Here is a 26,147-nt window from a genome sequence, read left to right as displayed (position 1 = left end):
TATTCTTCTTTATTCACATGCTTATCAGTGAGGTGTAGCTACCCTCATTTGTGCTAAGGTGTTAATGGGTGATGTTTTATTAATATGATACTGTATCCTCTGCAACATGTATTTCTACAGCTTCAATTACCACCCAAACCATCATTTTTGTGAAAACACCTCACAACACTCAGCTCCAAACACCTGCTGCTTCAGACATCTAAAGTCAGCAAAGATCTTCACCCCATAAGACTGTACCCTTTTCCCCAATCCCCGGCCCCCCGGCCCCCCTTGGCCCAGTCCCAGAGAGAGGACAGCCTCTGTTGGCAAACTGGGGATGAAAATAAGTGAAGGCTGAAAAAAGTACCAACCACACTATCTTCCTGGACCCCAGCTGGGGGGCAGAGAAGAGAGTTAGGGTACCAAGCTAGAATTTGAATGATTGCACAACACCGGGCATCCTGATGACCAAATAGAGCCTATTATATCTTGGGCTTTTATTACAAAATTGAAATGATTATTACCTGAACAAGACCAGAACAATCTGGGGTCAGATGGAGTTTTCACCTAAGAATAAGGAAAGAATCTCCCCACCCCATTCATTCATCAATTCATTCACTCAGCAAATATTTATAGAGCGCCCAGTAGGTGCCTAGGCCTGTCTTCAACTCTGCTTTCCATTCCTTCTACCTCCCATGCTCCCCACAGCCTTCCAGAATTACATCACTGTGTCTGAGGCATGAGACAGATGGGCTCCAGCCTAGGCATTTACCACAGGCCTCCTGTTTACATTTCCTGAAGAAGGAGGCAGGTGGGCTCTAGGCTAGATAGTTACAACCAGCCTCCTGTTTGTACTTCGAGGTGGAAATAACAACAGGAATGGGGTAAATAGCTGGACTTTGTCTCCTGTGGACACTTTAAGATAGCAGTCATGGCAGGGACAGAGAGGGGCTAAAACCTTGCTTGAGCAAAAGATCAAGAGGTCTCGTATTTCCCATCCTTGGGGCAAGGGAGACACTGCACATGCGCAGAAAGGCTCCTTAGGGGTCAAAAAGGCGGGGGCTCCACCCCAGAATAGGTGGTGACAAGCCTCCCCCCACCTCCCCATAGGCCTCCGGGCTGGCATCCATCTCGAAAAAAGTTGCGCAGGCATGTTGAGGAGTGCCATAGGGCAGGGCAGGCGTGGAAAAGAAATGAGATTATTGGCCAAAGGTAAACAAAGGCCAGAAGAACTGCCCTGTATAAAGGACGTAACCGTCTCTTTACTGCGTTTCTCCTCATTAGGGAGGATGCCCACAGCCTTCCTCTCTGGTGTGTATCTCTGCTATGCTCTGTCTTAACTAAAGAAACTGTTTCTCCGTGAGCTCTCCCACATGTTGTGCTGTGTCTCTAATAATAAACTTTGTACTTGTTTTTACAGTTTTTGCCTCCTTGAAACAAGCTTGCTTTCAAGCAGGGGTAAGAGTCAGGGAACCTTTGCTTCTAGCCTCTAGCCCTTGCTGGTCTAGTGGCTAGGATTCCTGGTTTTCATCCAGGCTATCCAGGTTCGATTCCTCAGCAGGGAGCTAAGATCTTGCTTCAAGCCACCACTCACTGCTGTCTCTCTGAGATCATGAGCATGTCTTTCTCCTGAGTGTCCTTAAGTCAGAACCAGCTCAGCTACTTACTAATGGGATAAGTTACCTTCATTAAGCTGCTGTTGCCATCACTTTGAAAACAGGGATCCCTCCCTGCCTTAAGAAAGGCAGCTACTACTTATTAAGTCAGGAAATGAATGTATGGACTCAGTCATGGCATTGCTACTTAAATGATAACAGCTAACATTTACCTAGTATTCACTGTGTGCCAGGCTCAGCACTCAGCATCATCTCATTTAATTCCTCACCACAGTCCTCCGATGTAGGTGTTTGTAGGTATTATTATCATCACATCCATTTTACAGACAAGGAAATTGAGGCTGAGAAAGAGAGGTTAGGGATTTGTCTCCCAGCTAAGAGGTGGAGTTTTGCATAGAGCTTACCTGCTAAACCACTGGGCATCACCCCCAAGGTAAGGGCTAAACTCCTCTCTCCTTCCCCTCCCCCAACACACTGTAACCACCTGACTCTCACACCCCAGTGCATCTCTCGAGCCCCCAGTGCATCGCTCACGCTGTTCTCTTCACGCTCAGTGACAGCTCCCTCCTCACCCAAACACTCACACACCAGCTCACACCTGTCCCCTGGTGATCCCTCAAGACAGCTTTAGAAATCCATTTCTGGTGGTTTTCTTCTTCAAGCTCTCAGAGCCCTTCACAGGTATGCCATACACACTTCCACTCTAGAACTTCTATTTGTCCTTAGGATAAAGGTCAATGTGACCTTAGAGCTGAGGCAGGAGATAGGTGGGCCCCAGGCTGAACAGCTGTAGTCTGTCCCCTGTGGACAGATACTCCAAGATGAAGAGGAGAAGCTAAGCCCCGCCTAGATAGAGACCACATAGTTCTCGTTCTCGAGGTCAAGGAGACCTTCCCGACTATACATGTGCAGAAAGCCTTCCTGGAGGTCGAAAAGGGAGTGATGTCACCCGACCCATAGGCCTCTTCGCTAGAATCCATCTTGGCTAAGAGATATGCTCGCATACATGGGAGACCCTGAGATAAAGCAAATACGGACTCAGAACCAGGCAAAGCAAGATGATTGGCCAAAGGACACCTGGAAGAAATGCCCCATATGAGCGATTCAAACTACCACGCGGGCACGACTCTCTCTCTGAGCCCACCCGTGTGTCTATCCACACATACTCTTTTTTCCTCCTAATAAACACTTTACTTGTTTCGCTACTTTCTGTTTCTTGGTGGAAATTCGTTTTCTGCAAAGCTGTACAGGCAGGGCCTTGTCACTGGCCCCTGGTCTCATGAATAGGATTCAGTGTTCTCGCTGCCGCAGACTGACTTCAATCTCTGGCTGGGAACCGAAATCCTGCTACAAGCTGCTGCAGGCCAAGGCCACCGGAGATCAGAGTCAAGCAAAGCCAAGGGAGATACACAGGAGGGCCCAGGAAGACAGGAACTTAGAATCTGGACTAGGAACTTAGAGTAGGATCACAGGATAAATACATGTAAGTAAAGTATAAATGACAATGTCATGATAAGAGGGGCGGTTGAAATCAGCTTTGATGATCAGGTCATATGCACCTTGAATCCAGAGAACATGGGCCACAAATGCACCCCTAGGAGAGCAGGAATTGAAGTCCCTGTAGGAAGAGCCCCTATAGATGGACACTCAACTCATCCCTCCTCGCCGTGGAAAGAATCACCCTGGACATGTGTATCCCAGATCTTGCGCCCAGGACACATCCCTGGTCCCACGCGATCTCCGTGCACTAAGGAGGGAACTCCTAAAAGCTTGGGATGGTACAATTGTTTCCTAAGTCAGAAAAGGTCTTCAACCTCCAGACGACTTAAAATTAAATACACAGAACGAATTCAAATCTCAATTCATGTTTATGCTAAATTTGAGGATAACTGCACATATTTGCTATTGAAAGTATTTGTAATTTTAAAGAATTGAGCATTTTGGAGTCTGACAAATTTATCTTAAGATTCCAATTTCAAATGTGTACTTTATTAATTCAGACTTAGATTTTTAAGTTGAAAGGGATGAGAATTTTGCTAAGTTTGTAAATAGTATCATGATTGCCAGACTTGAAGGTTAATATCTATATAATTATTAGCTTCACTACAATTTTTTAAATATGTGGGAAGGCTCTGTATATTGGTCAGTTGCAAAACGTAGCCAAAAATGTATTAAATTTAAAAATGAGTTTAAAATAACTAAGAAAATTCAAGTAACTAAATTATAAGAAACGCTTAAAACTAATTGCTAAATTCACTAGCTTTATAAACAGTTAGAATTGTGGGCTGAAATTGTAAAAGTTTAAAGGTTAGTTTTATTTATTGCTTCAATAAATGACATAATTTGAAAATTTCTAAACTGATAAACTGCCCTTTGGGAAACTGAAAAATCTAACAATGATTACTGTTTATATGTCTGTTTCCTGCCACTAAACAATGAATTCATTGAGTAGAAAGCAACTTCTTCCTTATATCCCCATCAGCTGGCACAAGAAAGGCCAGAAGAGTAGGCCACCCATGGTAAGTACACCAGCAGTGAATGTTTATTGCTCACTAAATGCCAGTGTGAAGTCAAATCAGGCTACACGTTGGATCTGTTCCTTTTACTTGAACCTTTGCTCTCCGCTGCTTCTGTTCACTAAAAGGATACTGTCTCTACATAACGGCCTGCCTCGGGGAACCCTGCTCTTCTGCCTGAATGTTAAACCAAAGTGCCTTTGTTTAGGGAAACATCCGGACCTGTCTACCTGTGGATGGCTGCAAGAAAGAAGAAATTAACACATTCCCTCCAAGAGGGGGGCCATTCCAGGGGATATCTGCAAAACTTATAACCTTTTTACTTTACTTCCTCATCTCCTTCCCCTCTCTGTGCTATAAAAGAAACTGGCATCCAAACCCCGATAGGATGGTTTTTGGGAGACACTAGTCTGCCATCTTCTGGGTCTGCTGGCTTTCCGAATAAAGTCGTATTCCTTGCCTCCACACCTTGTCTCCAATTCATTGGCCTGTTGTGTGGCGAGCAGAGAGAGCTTAGACTTAGTAACACCAGGACTGTGATGTGTGCTTTACTCACAGGATTTCACGGGATCCTCACCACAACCTGTGACGACCTGAAAAAGTTAAATCAAGGTCAATTCACAAAGCCAGGGAGTGTTGGAGCCAGGGCTGAATCCGGGCTCCCTGACTTCAGGGCTGCATCTTCCCTTAACTTCTCTGTTACTAGTTGAGTGGATGAAATTCTTTAACGGTGGGACTTTTGACAATCGTTTGAGCTGAGGAAATCGCATGCGTGTGCTGGAGACATGGGTGTGATTGTCCCGTGTGAACAAGCGACCAGGACAGCGACAGCGGATCTCGGTGGAGCTTCCTGGGACCGAGCTGAGGAACCGAAAAAGCTGAGTTTCCTTTAAAAGACAGAGAACGTGGAGCTTCTGGAAGGAAAGAGGTAAGGGAAGGGATGGAGAAGAAAGCCACCTCATTTAGGGTTGGCTGACGTGAACCGAAAGCTTGGTTATTGTGCTAATTTGTGGCAAATGACGAACAGCAAGTCCACGCTTTAATTTACCGGCTAAGTTAGCGCTCAGAGATGGACAGATACGACGGTGGCCTTTTGCATTTTGAACCTCAAGCGTGTCCTCTATTGAAGAGTGTGCCGTTGGGGAGAGAATCAGACGTAAAGTGGGACGGCTGGCTGGACGACGGGGTGCCCTGGGCCCGACGGAAAAGCCAACAGAGGCGTGTGTTGCACAGCTGGTAGCAAGTCAGGGGAATACCACACTCTGCTCAAATGGTGTTTCAGGCGTTGACCATGGTTTACCATTAAAACATGGTCACCTTCCTACCGTACAGCACAGGGAACTCTACTCAATACTCTGTAATGGCCTATATGGGAAAAGAATCTAAACAAAGAGTGGATCTATGTGTATGTATAACTGATTCACTTCGCTGCACACCTGAGACTAACACAACATTGTAAGTCACCTATAGCCCAATAAAATTTAAAGTAAACAAATAATTTTTAAAAATTTTAAACAAAACCAAACCACGGTCACCTTGCCTAAACCCAGCTCCCAAGACACAATGGCAACACACTTTCAAAGATGTCCCCGGCAGGGGTCCCAGTGGTCGTTCTCAGCAGGTGTGACACAACCCCTGGAGGGCACCCCGGAAATCTGTGGGTGCAACCTTTATCACAATGATGGAAGGGGACTGTGGGCATTTAGTGGGGGTGGACATAGCACAGTAAGTCAGAACACACAAATCAAGACTTGAAACATCTCACGTGACTTAAAAACCCATTTATACTCACCTGAACTGCAAATTTAACTGTTTGACAGATACAAGGGATTTCTGGTACGGGGTTAATACATGTTGAGTTTTCTAAGAATGTGATTTACTATATAAATCTAGGGCAAATTAGATTTTCTTTTGTTCTGAACTTTACAAGAAGCTGCTCACTAATGCAGAAGCTGACATCAGGAAGAGCAACGAAGCTCTCGGCAGTTAAGTGGCCAAGACAGACGGACCCTCTCTGCAGCCCTGACGTCAGGGAGCCTGGATTCAGCCTTCACCCCAACACTCCGTGGCTGTGTGAACTTGACCTTGATTTAACCCTTTTGGGTCATCACAGGTTGTGGTAAGGATTTCGTGAGATGGTGCGGGTAAAGCACACATCACAGTCCTGGCATTTAGTGACCAATAAATATTAGCTGCTAGTGTATCATGCATGGGTGACCTACTCTTCTGGCCACATCAGGCCAGTGTACCTGTGTGCCTATGGTGACTGCCCACATGAAGGCAAGCAGTTGACCACTTCACTATGCCCTTCAGTGCAACTGTGCTCACATCATCACTGGAGTACATGTTATTTTATTATGGGTGTATTATTCTCCTTTAATGCCTTGTTTATATGAGATAAGGCATTATGTTTTGATTACATGTTAGATAGGTTATAATAATACAACTTTCATAAAAGAATAATTAATAAAGGATGTATTACAAAATATAAAAAGGGGGCATCAGGTGTGACAGGAAAGAACCATCTTGGGTAAATTATGGTTTTAGAGAAAGCAAGTATGCAACATCATGAGTTAGGATACAAACCGATGAGAAATAGCATTGCTAGAACACACAGATACTGTACATCACACAATTATCATGTTTTCAAATCAAATCCACCCATCTGTGTGCCTGCTGGCTGGCTTGTGGCTGGCAGAAGTATCCTCCAAACCAACAAGATATCTCTTAACTGAAGAAAAAAAGGGAAGCAGGGTTGGACTCCTTTCCCTAAAAGACTGATTCTCACATATTAGTGTGCATGAGGATAAACCGGCATGTTTAAGGAAAATAAAACTCTCAGGCCCTTTCATCAGATTCTTTTTTTTTTTTCAGATTCATCATGTAATATTGTTTTATTTTTTTCCTCCAGTTTCACTGAGATTTAATTGACGTGCATCACTGTCTCTAGAGGTCCTGACTCAGCAGGTCTGGGGTGGGGCTCCACCGCTTGAATTAGTAACGGGAGTCACACTCCTGAGATGCAGCGTTTCTGCACATCAGTGCTTTTCACACCACTGTGCACAAAAATCTCCCGGGGACGTTTTAAAAATGCAGATCCTGATTCAACAGATCAGGATGGGCCTGCCTTCCCGACAAGCTCCCAGGGGGTGCTGACGCTTCTGGTCCAGAAATCACACTTTTGTCCATCCGGGGACAAAAGATTCTGGAGCATGCAGAGGGGTCAGGGAGAGAACGCACGTAAGCACTCACGTTCCTCACTCCGCAAGGCTGAGGCGGACATTACTGTAAATGAACAGGGCTTTCACTGACCTTCCCACCCCACAGACTGAGGCGCTGCACCGCGGTCGGCTGCATGACCAACCCTGGGCCGCCGAGGAAGGTGGTGCATTAGTTTCACCACAAACCCTGGGAGTCTGTCATCACACTGTCCTGAGGGACTTGCCGCCACTGAACCAACTGTGCACCTGGATCTCGGCTGTGAGGCTGACAACTTATGCAAACAGTCCTAATTCCAACGCGCTGGCGCTCCTTTACGCGGCAGGGGATCCCTGTGCACCCACGTGTCTGAAACCGTCTAGAGGCTGTCCTAACCGCAGGCGGGCAGAGGCCTCGGCAAGTTCAGAGCTGGGCAGAGGACTATGGAATTATTGCAGGTAGTCGGAGGGTCCATGGCTACAGACAACGGTTTTCCATGTATGTCCTATATTTTAAATGTGTGTAGAGATCATTAAGATAAACGTTTAAAAATACCCAAAGTATGGGTAAGTTCAGATTAGTTATGGGACATTGTGTCTTTTCTCAATTAGCGTTTATTAAAAGGCATCATATATCACACGGGGGCTTCACAATATTCCGACCTTAAAAAGCGGTTCTCATCTTCCGGAACATTCACAACAAGTGGCCTGACAGAAGGACATTCAAATCTTCCAGGATTTCAGAGAATAAGATATATATGTGTCAGCATTAAATATATAAATTTAAAGAAAATAATGCTCAAATTCTAGATGGCTGAATCTCTCCCTTTGTAAATCAAGAAAGAAAATGTTGGCAAAGAATTTGATCTCAGATGTTTTAATAGGGGCTCTTAGGCACTATGTACAGGATTCTCTGCCAAAGGTGGCCTGGTCGCTAGTGACCCGAATGACACCAAAAAACAAGGGCAGCTCAGGGGCCACTAAACAGTGGCTGTCTTGGCCGGCTTCACATCTTCAATCTCAGAAGACAGCCAGCGGTACGTGCGGTGACGTCGCAGCACCTCGATGGCCTTGAGCTCCAGGGGCGTGGCCTGAATACCCAGGTCTTCCAAGCCGGGCAGGTGAGGCAGGGTCATGTCTGTGATGTGAACCTGTGAGTAAACAAGACGCGCAGAGAGCACTGAAAAGCGGCCAGGGACACGGAGTGCTGGCCTCGCAAACACTCCAACCCGCAAACCGGCCTGAGTCCCGCTGCTGAGACTTCACAGGGTTCAAAGGATACGGGGCAGGGGTTGATGCCCAGAACCACTGAAAGCAGACCACAGAAAAGGGCTTGTGGAGGGAAAGGCAAGTGTCAGCTCAAGGTCTATCCGCGAGGACAAAACACAGGCTCCGGTGAGGGTTAAACAGCAGTCAGTCTGGGCTGGAGCAGACAGGTCGTCACATCTGTGAGGCTCAGTAAAGAAACAGGGGCTGAGGCAAAACCAGCCCGTCCCGAGCATCCCCTGGGCCTGTTCTCCGAGCACAGCTTTCCGCCTCGGTTTTGCTGAATCAAGATTGTTCCGCGACAATCCAAGAACCTTTGTCTCCAGCTCTGGCTGACTAATGACTACTGACTAATGACTAACCTGGCTGACTAATGCTGACTATAGATCTAAAAATCCAAACCCACCTTGTTTGGAGGGAAGGAGGGTGAGTCCTGAGATTCCAGAGACCCCGGCTCATCCACAAGCACACGAAGAGGTTCGCTCCACACCCAGAGCCGTGTGCACCCCCCTCCTCCCACCCGAGCACGTCTGCCATCCTTCCGCCAAAGAGCCGTCGAGCTGCCTCCCCGGATCAAATCCCAAACCCAGCAGCCTGCTGCCCCGACACTTCCTCGGCGACACACGTAAGACATGCATCCGTCAGACACGCGGAAGCGTCCTGGCCACAGTTCTCCCGCCCGATCTTTCCTGAACGCAGAAAGGACACCTTGGGATAACAGCTGCCCGCTCACATCTGTTCCCCAAGGACTGTGTTTCCATCTTGCTAACATTCTAGCTTTTAAGTTAACATTCAGAGGACACCCTGGCTGTTGCTTGTCGGTAAAAGGCCAAGAGATTTTCAAAGGGAGAGACGGCAGAGCATGTGTATTTTATTTTGTGACCTCCCTAGAAACACTTCGACACAAACACTTCTACACACAGTGGGCAAACGATCAGTGAGGGAGACCGGCTTGGAGACAGCGAGATGGGAAGGGATCAGCGCATTGCAGGGGACGAGAGGCAGCGGGAGCTGGTCCAGAGGCTACGGAAGGGATGAGCTACCCTCCTGGATCAGAGTGGGTAGAGTGGAGATGACTATTTCCTCTACCCTTCTGGAAGTGGAGAATTTTCCATGCTATTATAAACATTTTCATAATAAAAAGCTGAATAAAAAGGTAGGAAGAGGGAGGTGAGACCGAGCATACAGTTGGTTTCCCATCAATACCTGCTGATGGGCCAGACCTGTGCCGTCCAACACAAATTTAATAAAACTCACATCTTATTTCTGCAGTCACACTAGCCATATTTCAGGCGTCCCACAGTCACTGTTGCTAGTGGCTACCTTCTGAACACTAGAGATGACAGAACATTTCCACCACAGCAGGAAGGATGCGGCAGTACTGTTTAGATGGGTAAGGAAAGGAAGAAATCACGGAGGATTTCCAGATTTCTGGCTTGAGCAACACAGGGAACAGTGATATCATTAACTGAGCTGAGAGGGGCTAGGAGAGAAGCGGGTTTGCCATTGTACTCTCGGACGAGCCGTGTTTTGGATAACTATTACACAGCTAAACAGATGTGAGGCCTGCCACTGGGTGGGCGGGGAGGTCATCCAGGGCTGGAGTTGAAGCCGCTGCCAGGAGCTCACAGACAGCAGCCGGAGCCCGGGGCGAGATGAGGGTCACTCAGAGAAAGAGCAAGGACAGGAAAGGGCTGAGGACAGAGCCCTTGGTCCCCACCGTCAGAGACCAGGGACGGAGGGTGAACCAGGGAGACCGAGTGAGCACGAGAAGCAAGAGAATGTGGAGAGCGCAAGTGGAAACCGGGGTTTCAAGAGGACAGGAGCAGCGCCTCTGACCAACGTGGCTCACAGATTGGGTGAGGGCAGGTCAGAGTGCTGACCGCTGGAGTTGGCGGCACAGAGGTCACAGGTGACCGGGAACAGAGCCAGGTTCGGGGAGACAAGGAAATAAAAGCCAGGAGTGGGTTAAAGCGAGAAGGAGGTAAGAAGCTGTCAACCACGGGTAGAGACAGCTCTTCTGAGGCGTCTGATGCACACGGACACAGACAAACAGGGCAGCGGCCAGACACGATGGGCCCAGGGAGGGACTTCGGCCTTTAAAAACACACAGAGCTAGCGTTAGGGCTTGTCTGTCTGTACGTGGATGGAGATGATCCAGCGGAGAAAGGAAAATTGAAAATGTCAAAGATAGGACCCCGGAGAGCCTGGGCCTGGGTGCATTTTGTGCACGAGGACGGCAGACGAGCACGTGGCGCTGAGACAAGGCGAGCCCGGGAGCTAGCTCGACACTCACTCCCCCATCTCCGCGGCTCTCTGCCCGGCATCCGCCCGGGCCAGTGTCCATCACCTCATACTCACCCGCTCCACTTTGTCCCTCGTGGTCCAGGGCTCAAACGGACTAATTTCGAAGAGTCGACCTAGCCATCTGGAAAGAGGAATGAACATGGCACATGTGGTGAGTGTCTCTGCTCGATGCTCAAGCCAAGCAAGCACGGGAGGCTGCCGGGGAGCCAGGAAGTCACCGCAGGTTTTTAAAGAAACGAACAAACATCCGAACCTCCTGGCCCCAGTGCCTGGGAGGTCGCCTCGCCTTCCACGCCAACAGCCGCATCACCTCCCTGTGGCTCTCCTAGGCACCCACCAGAGGGACAGTGAATCGGGAAAGCTTACGGTACAGCTGCCTCAGCAACAAGACAAACGCAAAAGATCCAACGTTCAGTGACACCTGTCACATTCAATCAAAGTTAAGCCCCAGACGTTCAAACAGGCTTCCGTCAAGGACACAGGGCGAGCCAGGTGGTATGCAAGATACAAAGCGTGAGCTTAAAAGTAGGGGACCCGAGAGAACCAAAAATCCAAAAGTAAGGAGATGCCTAAGATCTACAGTTCAAATGAGGAAGCCAAGAGAGAACCCGGACAAGAGGGGCCTCCTGCTTCCTCAGCACCATCTCTTCACCCTACTGAAACCCGGGGTCTCCTTATCTGCCACCTGAGTTCCGTCTCACGTGTCTTCAGGACAGGGAGGCCCCTAGGAATTCCTCGGGGCCCCCACTGAGGACTGGAGGCAGAGCTGGGAGCATGTGCTTTGAGCAGCAACCATCCCTACGGCCAGGCCGGCTCTGCTCTTATCTGATTGTCCTAATGGGCCTTTAGGTCAAAAGTCATCAAACCCAGGGTTCCGCAGCTTTTTAAAAACCTGAAAAACATCATCCCAAAGGGAGGTATAAAAAAATGAAAAAGGAAGCTGAAGATAGGTCAGAAATTCTCCAGGAACATAGCAAGCCTCAGAACCTGTTCCAATGGCAAAAAAAAGGCCACTTCGCTGGCTTACAAAAACGAAACAAAACACACCGCCTACAATCCTCTGCTCTGGTCCTACGCTAACAGATCACCTCCAGTCTGTATTTTCGGGTCCTCAGGGGCCACGCCATGGGCATACGCAGCTCCAGGAGAAGCCTCAGGCGTAGGCACAACCACGAAAGCAGCTCCCTGCAAACTGGCTGATACCCCTCCACTGCCCCGAGGCCCCCACCACAAATGACCTCACCGCTAGCCCCAGTGCATGCCCTTTTGTCTTTATCTTACCTGACTTTTCTACAGCATTTCATTCCATAAACATTAACAAAAGGCCTACTGTGTGCCTAACACCGTTCTAGGTGCTGAAGACACAGATGTGAACAAAATAGCAAAGCTCCTCTCCTTAAACGGCATTCCCTCCTTAAAGCGTGCCCTTTCCTTTGGTGCCCAGGAGGCCAAAGTCTCTCCCTTCCCCACTTGAGCCTCTGGTTACTCTCTTCCGGCCCCCCTGACAAACTGCTCTTGCTCCGCTGGTCCTTTAAACGGAGATACTCCTCAGCCCTGCTCTTCCACTCAGTCCCCACTCTGCCCCGCTCGCCTCGGAGTCGCGCGAGTGTTGAATGAGATGAAGAAGGCAGCCTGAAAGACGGAACGCTCCCAATAAACATTACCATCACACTGCCTTCTAACTGTCATCTCTCTGATACTTCTGTTAGGCCAGAAGCTTTTTTGAGGGTTTACTGTAACATCCTGAGTGCCTGGTACATTGCCTAAGACACAGCTGGCAACAAGAAATGTTTGTTGAATCACTGAATGACCAAACGAATGAAGAAGTGAGCTGCCGTGCTGCTTCATCAGTCAATCTCTGGCAAACTGGATGTGAAAGTCTCCCTGACCAGGACCTCAGTGTGTGATCATTCCAAGATGCTAAACCTACAGAGGGGAGAAGTGAAGCAAGAAGCAGGAAGAGCAAATAAGGCAACTGCAGGAAGCGGCTGAATTGACCTGTCTCCTTTCCCCAACCCCGGGATCAGACTGCCTTAATGAAGGAGGGGCCCTTTCCCCTCCTGGGTGAGTGGATGAAACAGAGGGAAACTTGATTGCTCCTTCACATGACCTGCCAAGCAAGACGCTGCCAATTAAACCCAGTGGCTTCTAACAGGAGAATCTGAAGACCTGCAGATTCAACCTTCCAACACAGTGTTTTTCTCACCCACAAATCAACATTCCCTTTCTTAGACTCCTCTGGCTCTTTCCTAGATGACTGTCAAGATAACAGAAGCACCTCCTGGTTAGAGATTCCCAGATTTCACCGCAATGGACGTACTCCCTCTAACCCCTGGGTGGGAGCATTACAAACGAAGTCTCTAGTTAGCTCTTTTCTAGAAGGCACAAAAAGTAGCGCTTTACTTACCGATAGACAAAATGTGGCAAAGGGTATGCCAGGAAGGGTCTGTGAGCCACGGCAAAGATGTACTGCACCAGGTCAAAGAGGACGTACCGACTGGGCCTACAAACAGAAAATTCACACTTCTTCAGATTATTTGCTCCTCACAAACTTTCGCTCTTAGTTTTACAAAATAACATCTTTCTTATGAAAAAGGAAACACATACGCACTATAGTAAATACAGATTAGCACAAAGAAAAACCACCCACCAAAGATGAAGTTAATAAACTTAATATATAATAATAAACTTAACTTCTCATCCGCTTATATTTAAATTTAATTTAATTTATTTTAAAATTTCATTTATTTATTTATTTTTATTTATTTTTTGGCTGCATTAGGTCTTCGTTGCTGCGTGTGGTCTTTCTCTAGTTGCAGCGAGCGGGGGCTACTCTTCATTGCAGTGCGCGGGCTTCTCATTGCAGTGGCTTCTCTTGTTGCAGAGCATGGGCTCTAGGTGTAGGCTTCAGTAGCTGTGGCACACGGGCTTAGTTGCTCCGCGGCATGTGGGATCTTCCTGGACCAGTGATCGAACCCATGTCCCCTGCATTGGCAGGCGGATTCCTAACCACTGAGCCACCAGGGAAGTCCCTCATCCCCTTATACATTTTTTGCTTTTATAAATATAAGATCACACAGGTCATCATATTCTGTAATGTCTTTTTCATTTAACGTTAAATCCCAATCACCTTTCTGTGTCACTAAACATTCTAGTGCATGCTTAATGGTTGCCCGTATTGTACTGCAGGTAATCATAATTATTTTATCACCAATTCTCAGGTTTTGGATATTTAAGCTACTAAAAATATTTTTCTTTTTTAAAATAATGTTTTAATGAACATTCTTGTTGCAAATATTTCTATATATCCATAATTATGTATCTGTAATATATTCCAGAAACAGAACTAGCTCAAAGTATATTTTGACATTTTAAGGCTTTTATCAAACCTCTTCCAAAGAGGTTACATCAACTTAATAGAAAATGCTAGTAGTCCCCTCACCAAAAATGAGTTTAGTCATAAAAAAATGAGCAAACAAAATTTTGTCCATCTGCCAGGTAGAAAAATGTACCTCAACATTTTAATTAGCATTACTTTAATATTAGAGATTAATTTTTTTCTTCATATATTTTTGGCCATTTACATTTATTGCTTTTCTCTCTTTCCTCCTGGAGTCTCTTTCTATAAGAATGGTTTGTAAAAATTTTTATATTTTAATGATATAGTTGGAAATGTCTTTTATTGTTTATATTACTGCCTTTTAATGTTTAATTGTCTTGTGGCATACAGAAGTTTAAACAGTTCGTTTAATCAAAACTACTGACTTCTTTTACTTCACTGTTTGGTTTTATGTTTAGAAAATCCCTCTATAGTCACTAGTGACATAAATAAATTTCCACATATTTATTCTAATGCTTTGTTTTTTTACCCAGAAAATAAGTCATCCTGCCATGTATTTTTGTATTGATATAGGATAAAGATGTTATCAACATTTACTGAAAAATCTACCCTTTCCCCAAATTTTGAAATATTACCCTTATCACACTCTATTCTTACATATATTTGAGACTGTTTCTGGACTTCCTGTTCTATTCCACCAATCTGAATAGTTCTGTACCAGTATAACCTAGCTTTAGTAACCATTATTGCTTATAATACACTTTAATATCTCTTCACCCATTTCCTAATCTCTTTGCCTTAGAAAGCCTGTGACAGCTGAGAGCTGAATTAAGGCAATTCTGTGAGAACCTCATCATTCTGACATTTTCACCAAAAAAAACCCACCCCAAAACAAAAAAAAACAAAAAAGAAGAAGAAAATGTCAGCTAGAGGAACTACCAGACAAAGCCCTCAGATAGCTTCCTTCAAGTTCCAGAAATCACTGCATATAATACATGCTATGCCAAAGAACAACTGCAATCTTCATGATGACAAGCAATACTGGTATCTTGGGCAAACTAACTATGTCATACACTTGCTCTTCAGCTCTTCTAAAGCCCTTTGTGTTCCATTAACTGTGACTCAAAGACTGGTCTATGTGCCCCTGCTCAGAGAAAGGTACACTGAAGGCCGTGTCCTTCCCAGCTTAGATTTCATGGTTCCATACTGTAGTCATTCCTCTGCAAATATCCTCAGCAAAACCTTGTCCCCAGCACCTCTCCACTATCCTAGCACAGCAAAACCCCTTCTCGGGTTAATCCAAGTATCTGCCTTCTTTGTGCCTGAACCCCCAGCAAGACACAGTTGCAGAGAAAACAGCCCTGGGCTAACTGGCTTCCCCTTACATTTCTGATCATGAATTTCAAGGGGAAGGCTCAGCTCTGCTTTGCAGTCCTACTGTGCGCTCCCAGGAGTGCTCTTTTCCTCTCCTCTCAGGGAGTGCTTCCTACCTTCTTCTCCATCCTCAAATTGTCCATACACCTCTCTCACCCACCCCATCCTGCCTTTTAGCTGATGATCTTGTCTTTTCATCTTTTTCTTAATGATGTCTCATGAAGTACGAAAGGTTTTAATTTCAGCGAAGTGTAATTTATCCATTTTTTTCTTTGATGGAGTATGCTTTTGATGTCATATCTACAAAATCTTTGCCTAACCCCAGGTCTAGAAGATTTTTAAACGTTTCTTCCAAAAGTTTTACAGTTTAACCCTTACAGTTGGGTCTTGGATCTATGTTAATTTTTTGATGTATGCTGTGAAATCAGAATCTATGTTCATCCTTTTGCATGTGGATAGTACCATTGTTGAAAAGATTATCATTTCCCCATTGCAATATCATGGCACCTCTGGCAAAAATCTATCGTCCATAAACATAAAGGCTGATTTCTAGACTCTCAATTCTGTTTAATTGACTTCTTTGTCTATTCTTATGCCAGTACCACATTGTCTCTATAATTATTGCTTTCAAGTAAGTTTTGAAATTGGAAAGCTTAAGTGCTCCAACTTTATTTTTCTTTGTCAAAATGGTTTTGGCTACTGTGGGTCTTTTGCATTTCCGTATAAATTTCGAATCAATTTGTCAATTTCTGCAAAAAAGCATGGTCCAATTTTGATAAGATCGAGTTGAATATACAGATCAATTGGGGGAAAATTGCCATTTTAACAATATTGACTCTTCCAACCCATGAACATGAAATGTCTTTCCATTTACTTAGGTCTTCCTTCATTTTCCTCCTCAATGTTAGGTGATTTTCAGTATATAAGTCTTGTATTTCTTTTGTTAAATTTATACCTAAGTATTTTATTTTTTTGATGCTACTGTGAATAAAATTATTTTCTTTATTTTATTTTCAGACTGTTCATTTGCTAGTATATGGAAATTGATCTTTATATATTGATATTGTGCCTTGTAACCTTGCTGAACTTGTTTACTGGTTCTCAGTTTTGTGTATGTATGTGTGTATCAATAGATATTTAATGGACGGTTGATAAAATGGACCAACATCATGTAACTAATAACTACAAGAAAACTACGGGCAAAATGAAAGTCATGCCTCTGCCTTAGCCTCAGGGAAATAAACCAAGTTTTCCCTGGGGCTGAAGAGAAGTGTGCACACACATTTACAATGTTGCGAGGAAAAATGCCTACACTGCCCTGTGTATCTTACTTTTCCCATCACTGTGTCAGGTAAGTATGACCTACTGCCGCCTGGCACAGAGGCTGGACTGGCTGGGCAAAGGTAAAGAGGACAATGGCTAACTCATCCCAGAGCATCTCCACTGAGCAGTAAGCAAAGTCTATAAAACCATTTCTGCTCCTCTATTCCTTGGAATCCTGGTCTAAATATCTCTTGACTAGAACCTGGTATCTTTTGAGCCTAGTGTTTTATGGAAACCGTGCTGAACATTTTTTTTGTAAATAATTTTCCTAGAGTATATAACTGATTACACACTAATGTACTAAATTGGGAACTCAGGGAGACATACATCTTCCAGCAGCTGGTTGACATGGAAACACAATACAGAGTTTTTTGCACTGAAAAAAAACTTTACTAAACTAAATCTATAGTGATAGTGAAATGTGACAATATATGAATCCATAATGCTGGGAAAATATACCATGTCTCCTGGCTTGGAGAGAAGAATGTCTTTTCTCAAGAAGCAAGTAGGATTCTGGGCCAATTATTAGGTGAATTTGGTACTTTTCCACTGGGCAGATTGAGTCTTAGTGTTTTGTTTTGTTTTCTTAATTTATTTTATTTTAATTTATTTATTTTTGGCTGCGTTCGGACTTCGTTGCTGTGTGTGGGCTTTTCTCTAGTTGCAGTGAGTGGGGGCTACTCTTCATTGCTGTGTGCGGGCTTCTCATTGTGGTGGCTTCTCTTGTGGCGGAGCACGGGCTCTAGGCGCGTGGGCTTCAGTAGCTGTGGCTCAGGGGCTCTAGAGTGCAGGCTCAGTAGTTGTGGCGCACGGGCTTTACTGCTCCACGGCATGTGGGATCTTCCTGGACCAGGGCTCGAACCTGTGTCCCCTGCACTGGCAGGCGGATTCTTAACCACTGCGCCACCAGGGAAGCCCGGGTCTTAGTGTTTTAGTTTTAATTAATTCAGTAAAAAGGTCCTAAACCTAGCTGTGAGATGATTGAATAATTTCAGGTAAGTCACATAGCTTAACTGTGCCCCATTTTTCCCGAGAGCGAATGTCAACAAAGAGAGCATATAACAAATGATCAGTCTTGCAAAGCCCTAGAAACTGTACCCTAAGCCAGCCATTTCCAACCTTTTGGGGCATCGTGATGATCTAGCAAAATTCATTTGATTTTGCAACTGTACTTATTCCCTAAAAGTGTTTCGTTTGATTATCCTTTGATAGATTAAAAACATCACTGGAGTAGCACAAAACCATCCTTGGGAGTCACTGGACTATGGCTACATAACAGTCTAGGGCAGGGGTTCTCAGACTTTGGTGACAGAAGAATCATTTACTCAAGCGGACTCCTAGGTTCCCTCAATTCGGACTTAATATAAGCATTCAGGAGCTTCTGATAATGATGGCCTTTGGATGGTTCTTTGAGATATACTGGCCTCAGGGCCAAGACAGTAAGGTTTCTGGAATAAATATCATCCAAGAAAGACACTGAAAAATGTAACCAACAGACCTGTGAGCAACAGGTTTAGAAATCATTGTTGTTGTAAATCACGGTTCTTTCATTTTAACAGGCTACGCTATTTTAAAGTCAAACTCCAGCCACCTACCCAACAAAGGCAAAAGTTTTCCCTCTGGCATCTGGATCCTTAATTGCATTAATAATTCCTTTGGTGACATCCACAATCTACAAGAAATTATAACACATGTTTAAGTAACTGTTGAAAGAGAGAGAAACAGAGAGAGATGGGGGAGAGAAAGGAAGAAAGAGAGGAGGGGAGGGAGGAAGGAAGGACAGCAGGCCACATGGATCACAACAACAGAATGATAAGATTAAGATGACGTCATTGTCTGTTTTCAGAACTCTCCTAAAAGAACCCACATCTCAAGAGCTCAAATAACCTCCACATGGGAGGGTCATCTGAATACCTTCTCCAGTCGGAGCGCGTTAGCTTGGCGGGCATCCAGGCCTCTCCCACCGGCTCCAACCTCACCCCCTCCTCCTCCTCCCCTCCCTGTCACTGTGCTATCGCAAAGCATTAGTCCAAACCACACGGAACTGCCAATATTCTACCATTTTGACTTTTAAAAATAATAATAATCTTACATGATTTCAGACCCCGTGGTTTTCACTAGGGGTGATTTTGGCCCCCAAGGGACATTGGCAAATGCCTGGAGGCAGTTTCAGTTGTCACAGCTTGGGGGGTGCTACTGCCACCTGGTGGCTGGAGGCCAGGAATGCGGCCACACATTCCACAGCAGCCGCCACGGCAAAGCGTTACCGGCCCAGGAAGTCCACAGTGCCCCAGCTGAGAGACCCTGGTTCAACACAACGTGGACTCCGACATGCTCTCTCACCTCTGGGCCCCTGTACACACCGCTCCCTCTGCATGTGAATCATCTTTAGGGTCTCACGTAAGATGTCCTTTCCTTGGAGGCCTTCCCTGACCCTCAAGTCTGGAGTAGGTGTCCTCTGACATATTTACGTAAAACCCTCTCCTGTCACAGCACTTATCACGCTGCATGACAATTGTTTTGCTGACCTGCCTCTGACCATCTTGAGGACAGCAACGTGTGTCTGTGTCATTAGCATCTCAATATTCCCAGTGACGTGCAGTGTGCCTAGCACATTAAGGGCTCAATACAGTTTTCTTAAATGAATGAACAAGTGAAGACAGAGAATACATGTACCTCTTAGGTAAACTGAGAGGCAACCAGTCAAAGCAAGCTGACAAAGATGAAAATGATGGAATTACAGGATTAGGATAAAACTGGAAAACTGATCACCTGACTCCTGAAGTCAGAGAAAGCTCCTTTATCCAGGGTACTTACATATACTGGTTGTTTCACTGTCTTCTTGCCCAAGGAAATAAGAGGGACACCACCAAACCATCGAATACCTGGCGGAAGAAAGACAACATTCTTAGAAGGCCTAGGCTGCCTGAAGACCCACACATCTCCAGGTGCCCCAAGCTGGAATAACCATTTTGCGTAGTAAAAGTAAGGAAATAAATGTAGCTGACTCTGAGGCAGTTAATGGTCCTACAAGGGGCAGCCATTTGTTTTTCACACAACAAACATAGAAAGTAAAAGGGCCAAATACTTAGGGACACAAAGAACAAGGGAAAGTAGTCAGGTGGCTTGTCTACCTGTCTTCCACTCTGCAGTGCTAAGCGCATGGCCACTCCCAAGACTGCACTCTACCTGCACCCTATTCTAATCAACAGATCAACAATAAAACTAACCCAGAGAAAGATGCAGGTGAAAATAGGAATTTAGTGTATGATGAACGCAGTACCACAGATACGTAGAGAATGGAAGTATTTAATAGATGACGCTGAGATAATCATTCTACTCTCTGAAGGAAAAAAACAAAAAAGAAATGGCTCACATCTTGCCATAAGCCAAAACAAAATCCCAAGTGGCTTAAATGTAAAGGTAAAAAAAGATTTTCTTAAAAAAACTTTCTTTTTTTTTTTGGCCACGCCATGTGGATTCTGGGATCTTAGTTCCCGGACAAGGGATTGAACCTGTGCCCCCTGCAGTGGAAGCGTGGAGTCCCCACCACTGGACCACCAGGGAAGTCCCTTAAAAAAAACTTTTAAAAGTAGAAATTATTTATAAGAGCATCCAAAAGAACAAAATACTTAGGGAGAGACTAAACCAAGTTGGTTAAAGACTTGCACACTGAAAACTACAAAACATTGCTGAAAGAAATTTAAAAAGACACAAATGGAAAGACATCCCATGTTCATGGATTGGAAAACTTAATATTGTCAAGATGTCAGTACTACCCAAAGCAGCCTACAGCTTTAATGCAATCCCTATCCAAATCCCAATGGCGTTTTTGGCAGAAAGACAGGAAACTCCATTCTAAAATTCATATGGAATATTAAGACATCCCAAATGGCCAAAACAATCTTGAAAAAGAAAAGAAAAAGAGTTGGAGGTTTCACACTTCCTGATTTCAAAACTTACTGCAAAGCTACAGTAATCAGAACAGTGTGTAGTGATCAAAACAGTGGCATAACGACAGACATAGACCAATGGAATGGAATAGAGAGATATAATCATTGCACATCTGGCCAAAAAATTTTTGACAAGGTGCCAGCACCATTCAAAGGAGAAATGATAGTCTTTTCAACAAATGATGTTGGGAAAACTGAATATCCACAGGCTAAAGAATGAAAGTGAACATTACCTCACACCATACACAAAAATTAACTCAAAATGGATCTAAGAGCTAAAAGTACAAAACCCTTAGAAGAAAACACAGGGGAAAAGCTTCATGACAATGGATTTAGCAATGACTTCTTGGCTAGGACACCAAAAGCATAGGCAACAAAAGTAAAAATAGATAAACTGAACTACATCAGAATTAAAAACTTCTGTGAAACAAAGGACACAATTAACAGTGTAAAAATGCAACCTATAGAATGAGAGAAAATGTTTGCAAATCATATGTCTGATAGGAAGGGGGTTACTATCCAAAATGTATAAAGAACTCCTACAATTCAACAATAACAAAGAACCACCCAATTAAAATATGAGCAAAGGACATGAATAGACATTTCTCCAAATAAGATATACAAATGGACAACAAGCACGTGAAAAGATGCTCAACATCGCTAATCATTAGGGCAAAACCATCAGATATTACCTCATACCCATTAGGATGGCTACTATCAAAAAACAGAAAATAACAAGTCGTTGACGGGGATATGGAAAAATTGGAACCTTGTGCATTGTTGGTGGAAATGTAAAATGGTACAGACATTAAGGAAAAACACATGGTAGTTCCAAAAATTAAAAATAGAACGATATGCTCCAGCATTTTCACTTCTGGATATACATCCCAAAGAACTGAAAGTAGAGTCTCAAAGAGATATTTGTACACCCGTGTCCATCAGCATTAATCAGATAAAATAATGCAAAGGTGGAAGCAACCCAAGTGTCCACTGACAGATGAATGGATAAACAAAATGTGGTCTATACATACAATGGATTATTATTCAGCTTAAAAGGAAGGAAATCCTGTCACATGCTACAACATGGATGGACCTTGAAGACATTATACTAAGTGAAATAAGCTAGTCACAAAAAAGACAAACACTGTCTGATTCCACTTATATGAAGTACCTAGAGTAGTCAAATTCATCGACAGAAAGTAGAATGGTGTTGCCAGGGGCTGGGGGGAGGGGGGAATGGGAAGTTTTTTGATGGATACAGAGCTTCAGTTTTGCATGATGAGAAGAGTTCTGGAGATTGTTTGCAGTACAACGTGAATACACATAACGGTACTGAACTGTACACTTAGAAATGGTTAAGACTGTGTGGTCTGCTCGGGCTGCCACAATAAAATACCACAGACTGAGTGGCTTATTTCAACAAGAGAAATTTATTTTCTCATAGCTCTGGACGCAGGAAAATCCAAGATCAAGGTATCGGCTGATCTGGTTTCTGGTGAGAGCTCTCCTCCTGGCTTACAGGCAGCCGGCTACGTTCTCACATGGCTTTTCCTCAGCGCACACAGGGAGGGAGAGGATGATCTCTCTCTTCCTCTTTTCCTAAGGCCACTAATCCTGTGGGTCAGGACCCCACTCTTATGACCTATCACATGTGTCTGACAAAATAGGATGCTACCTCTTTGTCTTTCAAAACCAACACCTAAGTGACTTGGAAAACAGACTGAAAGTGAGGCAGCACTAAGAAAAGCGGGGCTTCGTAGGCCAAGTACAAATGAGGCACTGACCCCATGCCAGGTGCTGTAACATAAGCTAGCTACTCCATTAACCAGCACACTGGTCCTCAGGGGGACATCATCATGTTCATCTTAACAGATGAAGAAGCTGCGGTGTTCAAAGACCTGCCAGAGTCCCAGGGCTGGTCAGTCCCAGGACCCAATTCATAGTCAGGTCTCGAACTCCCAAGTCCAGGCTCCTTCCAGGCATCTAAGCTGCTTCTTTTGATACAGAGTGACGAAGATCAAGAGAGGGACCATGCTGACTGGAAAAAGAGAATCTTTGGGGAGAAAAGGGCAACTCGAGGAGAAAAAAATTCAACCTCCATCTTCCAGCCAGAGAACATGGTTTGCTTGTGATTAACTTCAACCTGGTTAACCAGCATTCCCCCTCCTACTGTTAAGGAAGAAGACCTACTTGCAAAATAATTGAGGAATCTATCCTCTCTTCCAAAGATGTCCGATGGCTTTATGATGGTAGCTTCTGGAAATGCGTCTCTCACTTCTTTCTCTCCAGCAGCCTTAACAACCAAACACAGCAGAGTTCTGCGGTGAGTTAACGAAGCTCCCACTCCTTCCACTACGGGGACGCTACGCATATTTCAAGGTCGTGTTTCCTCCAGGTTAAGGGAATCATATTATTCATAACACTCAGCTACAGTCCTTATATTCAGCCCCCGCCCTTATATTCAGTTTCGCTTTCCACAATTTCAGTTACCCACGGTCAACTGCGGTCCAAAAATATTAAACAGAAAATTCCAGAAATAATTCGTAAGTTTTAAATTGTGTGCTGTTCTGAGCGGCGTGATGAAATCTCATGTCATCCTGCTCAGGCCTGCTGGCACGTGAATCTCACATCGTCACAAGAAGAAGGGGGAGTACAATCAGCAGATATTGAGTGAGAGAATGGGGGGCCATCCATGAAACATTCATAAACATTCATGAAATTTTTATTATAGTCTATTGTTATAGCTGTTTACTTTATTAGTAGTTATTGTTGTTAGTCTCTTACTGTACCTAATTCATACACGAAGCTTTATCACAGGTATGTGCATATAGGAAAAAGCAAAGTATATATGGGGTTTGGTACCATCTTCGGTGTCAGGCATCCACTGGGGGATTTGGAATACATTCCTCATGGTAAGGAGGAGACAAGTCTACACGGAAATTTTTTTAAAAATACTAACACATAAAAACGCTCCACCTCTTATAGCTCTTGCCGGGTTTCTTCCCATATTTATTCTAAGGAAGTTTATGTGGAAGAAGAAAGAAGAAAAATCAGAGTAGACTCACTTCCTAGACAAGGTGCAGATACCAGCACCTGGTTCAGCCATCCTGCCTACCCGCACCCGCTGGGGGTGACATCAGAGCCCCGGTGGACTTGGACCTCCGTTTCTTGAGCTTCTCAACTCCAGGGACCTCGTCTTCACCCCACTTCAGCCGCTCTCCACTTGGAGGCCTCAGACCAGAACAACCCAAGTGCCCCTCCTCTGAGCCCTACATGAAGACGTGCCGCTTTCAGAGGACCAGCTCCTGGGCCGCCAGCCTGTTCTCTGCTCCTCTGCTCCTGAGATGTGTTCCTTCAGCTTCTCGGGGACCCCATTCCACTGGGTCTGCCCTCCTCCACACCAGTCCCTCCGAACGTCCCTTGCCCCACATTAGATTCCATGGCCCAGCTTGTCCATCACTCTCTTAGCGATACTGTAGACTACCTGTCCCCTTGTCCTCTACTCCACCCACCAGGCAAAATCCCAGTCCTGGAAGAACCCGCTAGCCTCCTTCTTTAAGCCATGCACTCCTGCTGCCTTCAGAGCTACAGGAAAATAAACAAGTACAAATCATCAATTGGTAACACATAAATTCCTGTCCCCAGTTTTAACCGGGCTCGTAACATTTCCCAGAAATAGGGTTTCCTTCTAATTAGTTTACATTTCCAGTTGACAAATTTCAAAGCTTTTCTGTTCTATTCAAATTTCTCCCTTACTTTCCCCTCTTCCTTCCAGTAAATGACTTCATCTTCTAATTCAAGGAGAAAGTACAGCAGCAGAGAAAAACCACCTGGTGTTCCCAGTGCTGAATCTACAAAGCCAGGGGCACGAAGCAACATTCTCTCCTCCTTCCTGACCAGAGTGGAGGAACTCACCTCCTGTCACTTTCTCAGAAACCTGCCCATTACTCCAGCCTACACATCTGCAGTCAGGCTCCCCTTACCTGCACCTTCCCACCAGCATTTCAACGTCAAGATCGTCTACCTTAAAAGAAAAAAGAAATTCCAACTCCACATGCCCCTCCAGCCTCCTGCCCCCTCCTTCCTCTTAGTAAACCACCTGAGAACAGTGCTGTCTTACTGTCCCTGCTGCTTCCGCCCCTGCCTGCTCTTCACTCACTGCTGCCCCGACACCTGCTCAAACTGCTCTTGATAAGCCCACCGAGGACCTGCGGTGTAGACCCCGGCTGACGCTGCAGCTCTGACTCACCTCTTCATCTTCCCCCTGCTTCTGTAACCTCAGACTCTCCTGGCGTCCCTCCTGCCCCTCCGTCCGCCCTGCTCAGTCCTCTTGTTTGCTTTTTGCAGGAGCACCCTTCTCCTCGTCCCCCACACCCCCCGTCAGTGCTCCTCTGGGTGCTGTCCAGAGCTCTCTGCTCTCGATTCATTCCTATGAGGCCACCTGGTCCCCTCCTGTTGCTTCAATTAACAACAAACAGTGGGGACTCCCACGTTCATATCCCCAGCCACGCTCTTTCTTCGGAGCTCCAGGATCTTAAACCCCATTCTCCACTGGGACCTGGCTGACTGACATGCACTTGAGCTGCAACCTGAGTCCAAAACTGGATCATCCTCTTCCATTCTCCACAAATAACACCTCTCACCTTGTGCTACACGCCGGGACTACACAGGGGGACGTGTAAACACTGATGTCCGAGTTCTACCCCCAGAGCCGCTATTTCCGTTGGTCTGGGTGCCCTGGGCATCAGGATTTTTCAGTCCCCTCCATGATTCTAATGGGCCACTAAGGCTGAGAACCCCGCCCCCAGCACCCGGTCCTTCTCAAGGGTTCCTCGTTTTGTTCAACAGGAGCGCCATCCACGCAGGGGTTTAAGCCTGCGGGCTGGGCACCGCCGACCCCTCCCTCACCCTCACCACTGACTACCCCAGCTCCGCCCCCTCCAGACAACTGCGAACGCGGGTGAGTCTCTGAATGCTAGGGCAGGGGCAGGCACGGGCTTCACTCTCTCACTCCCTCTCCCTCGCTCTCATACAGAGAATAGTGTGTACGCTGATTTATGACTTATAGTAAGCCTTACGTTAAGTACGGTAATGACGGTGAGCAGGCCTGTAAAATTTTTAAAAAGTATTAATTTTGACTTCAGGTTAAATCGTTGCTACTTAAAAGTGTAACTATTGATATATGAATTCCAGCAATAGTGAGAAAACCAGCTTATCACAGAACGCTTTGAAATCCCGAGTCAGGTGTTCTGCACCAATTCCTATTTTTCCTTCCA

The 26,147-nt window shown here is 45.3% G+C and overlaps 1 protein-coding gene across 1 annotated transcript in view; it reads right to left on the bottom strand.

Moving 5' to 3' along the window:
* Window positions 1-8,169: 8,169 nt before the first annotated feature.
* The window catches only part of NDUFA9 (NADH:ubiquinone oxidoreductase subunit A9), a 29,765-nt gene continuing 11,787 nt past the window's right edge, over window positions 8,170-26,147 (bottom strand). The window contains exons 6-11 of the mRNA XM_067695463.1: window positions 23,062-23,164; window positions 19,736-19,803; window positions 18,514-18,590; window positions 13,289-13,384; window positions 10,936-11,002; window positions 8,170-8,459 (exon numbers count right to left, since the gene is read on the bottom strand). Coding sequence (XP_067551564.1) covers window positions 8,289-8,459; window positions 10,936-11,002; window positions 13,289-13,384; window positions 18,514-18,590; window positions 19,736-19,803; window positions 23,062-23,164 — 582 coding nt within the window. The 3' untranslated portion in view covers window positions 8,170-8,288. The remainder of the gene's footprint in view (window positions 8,460-10,935; window positions 11,003-13,288; window positions 13,385-18,513; window positions 18,591-19,735; window positions 19,804-23,061; window positions 23,165-26,147) is intronic.

The sequence above is a fragment of the Pseudorca crassidens genome, chromosome 11, assembly GCF_039906515.1.
Source record: "Pseudorca crassidens isolate mPseCra1 chromosome 11, mPseCra1.hap1, whole genome shotgun sequence".
Taxonomy (NCBI): domain Eukaryota; kingdom Metazoa; phylum Chordata; class Mammalia; order Artiodactyla; family Delphinidae; genus Pseudorca; species Pseudorca crassidens.
The sequence above is the reverse complement of the archived record's forward strand: the minus strand, read 5'-3'. Positions and strand labels throughout refer to the sequence as shown.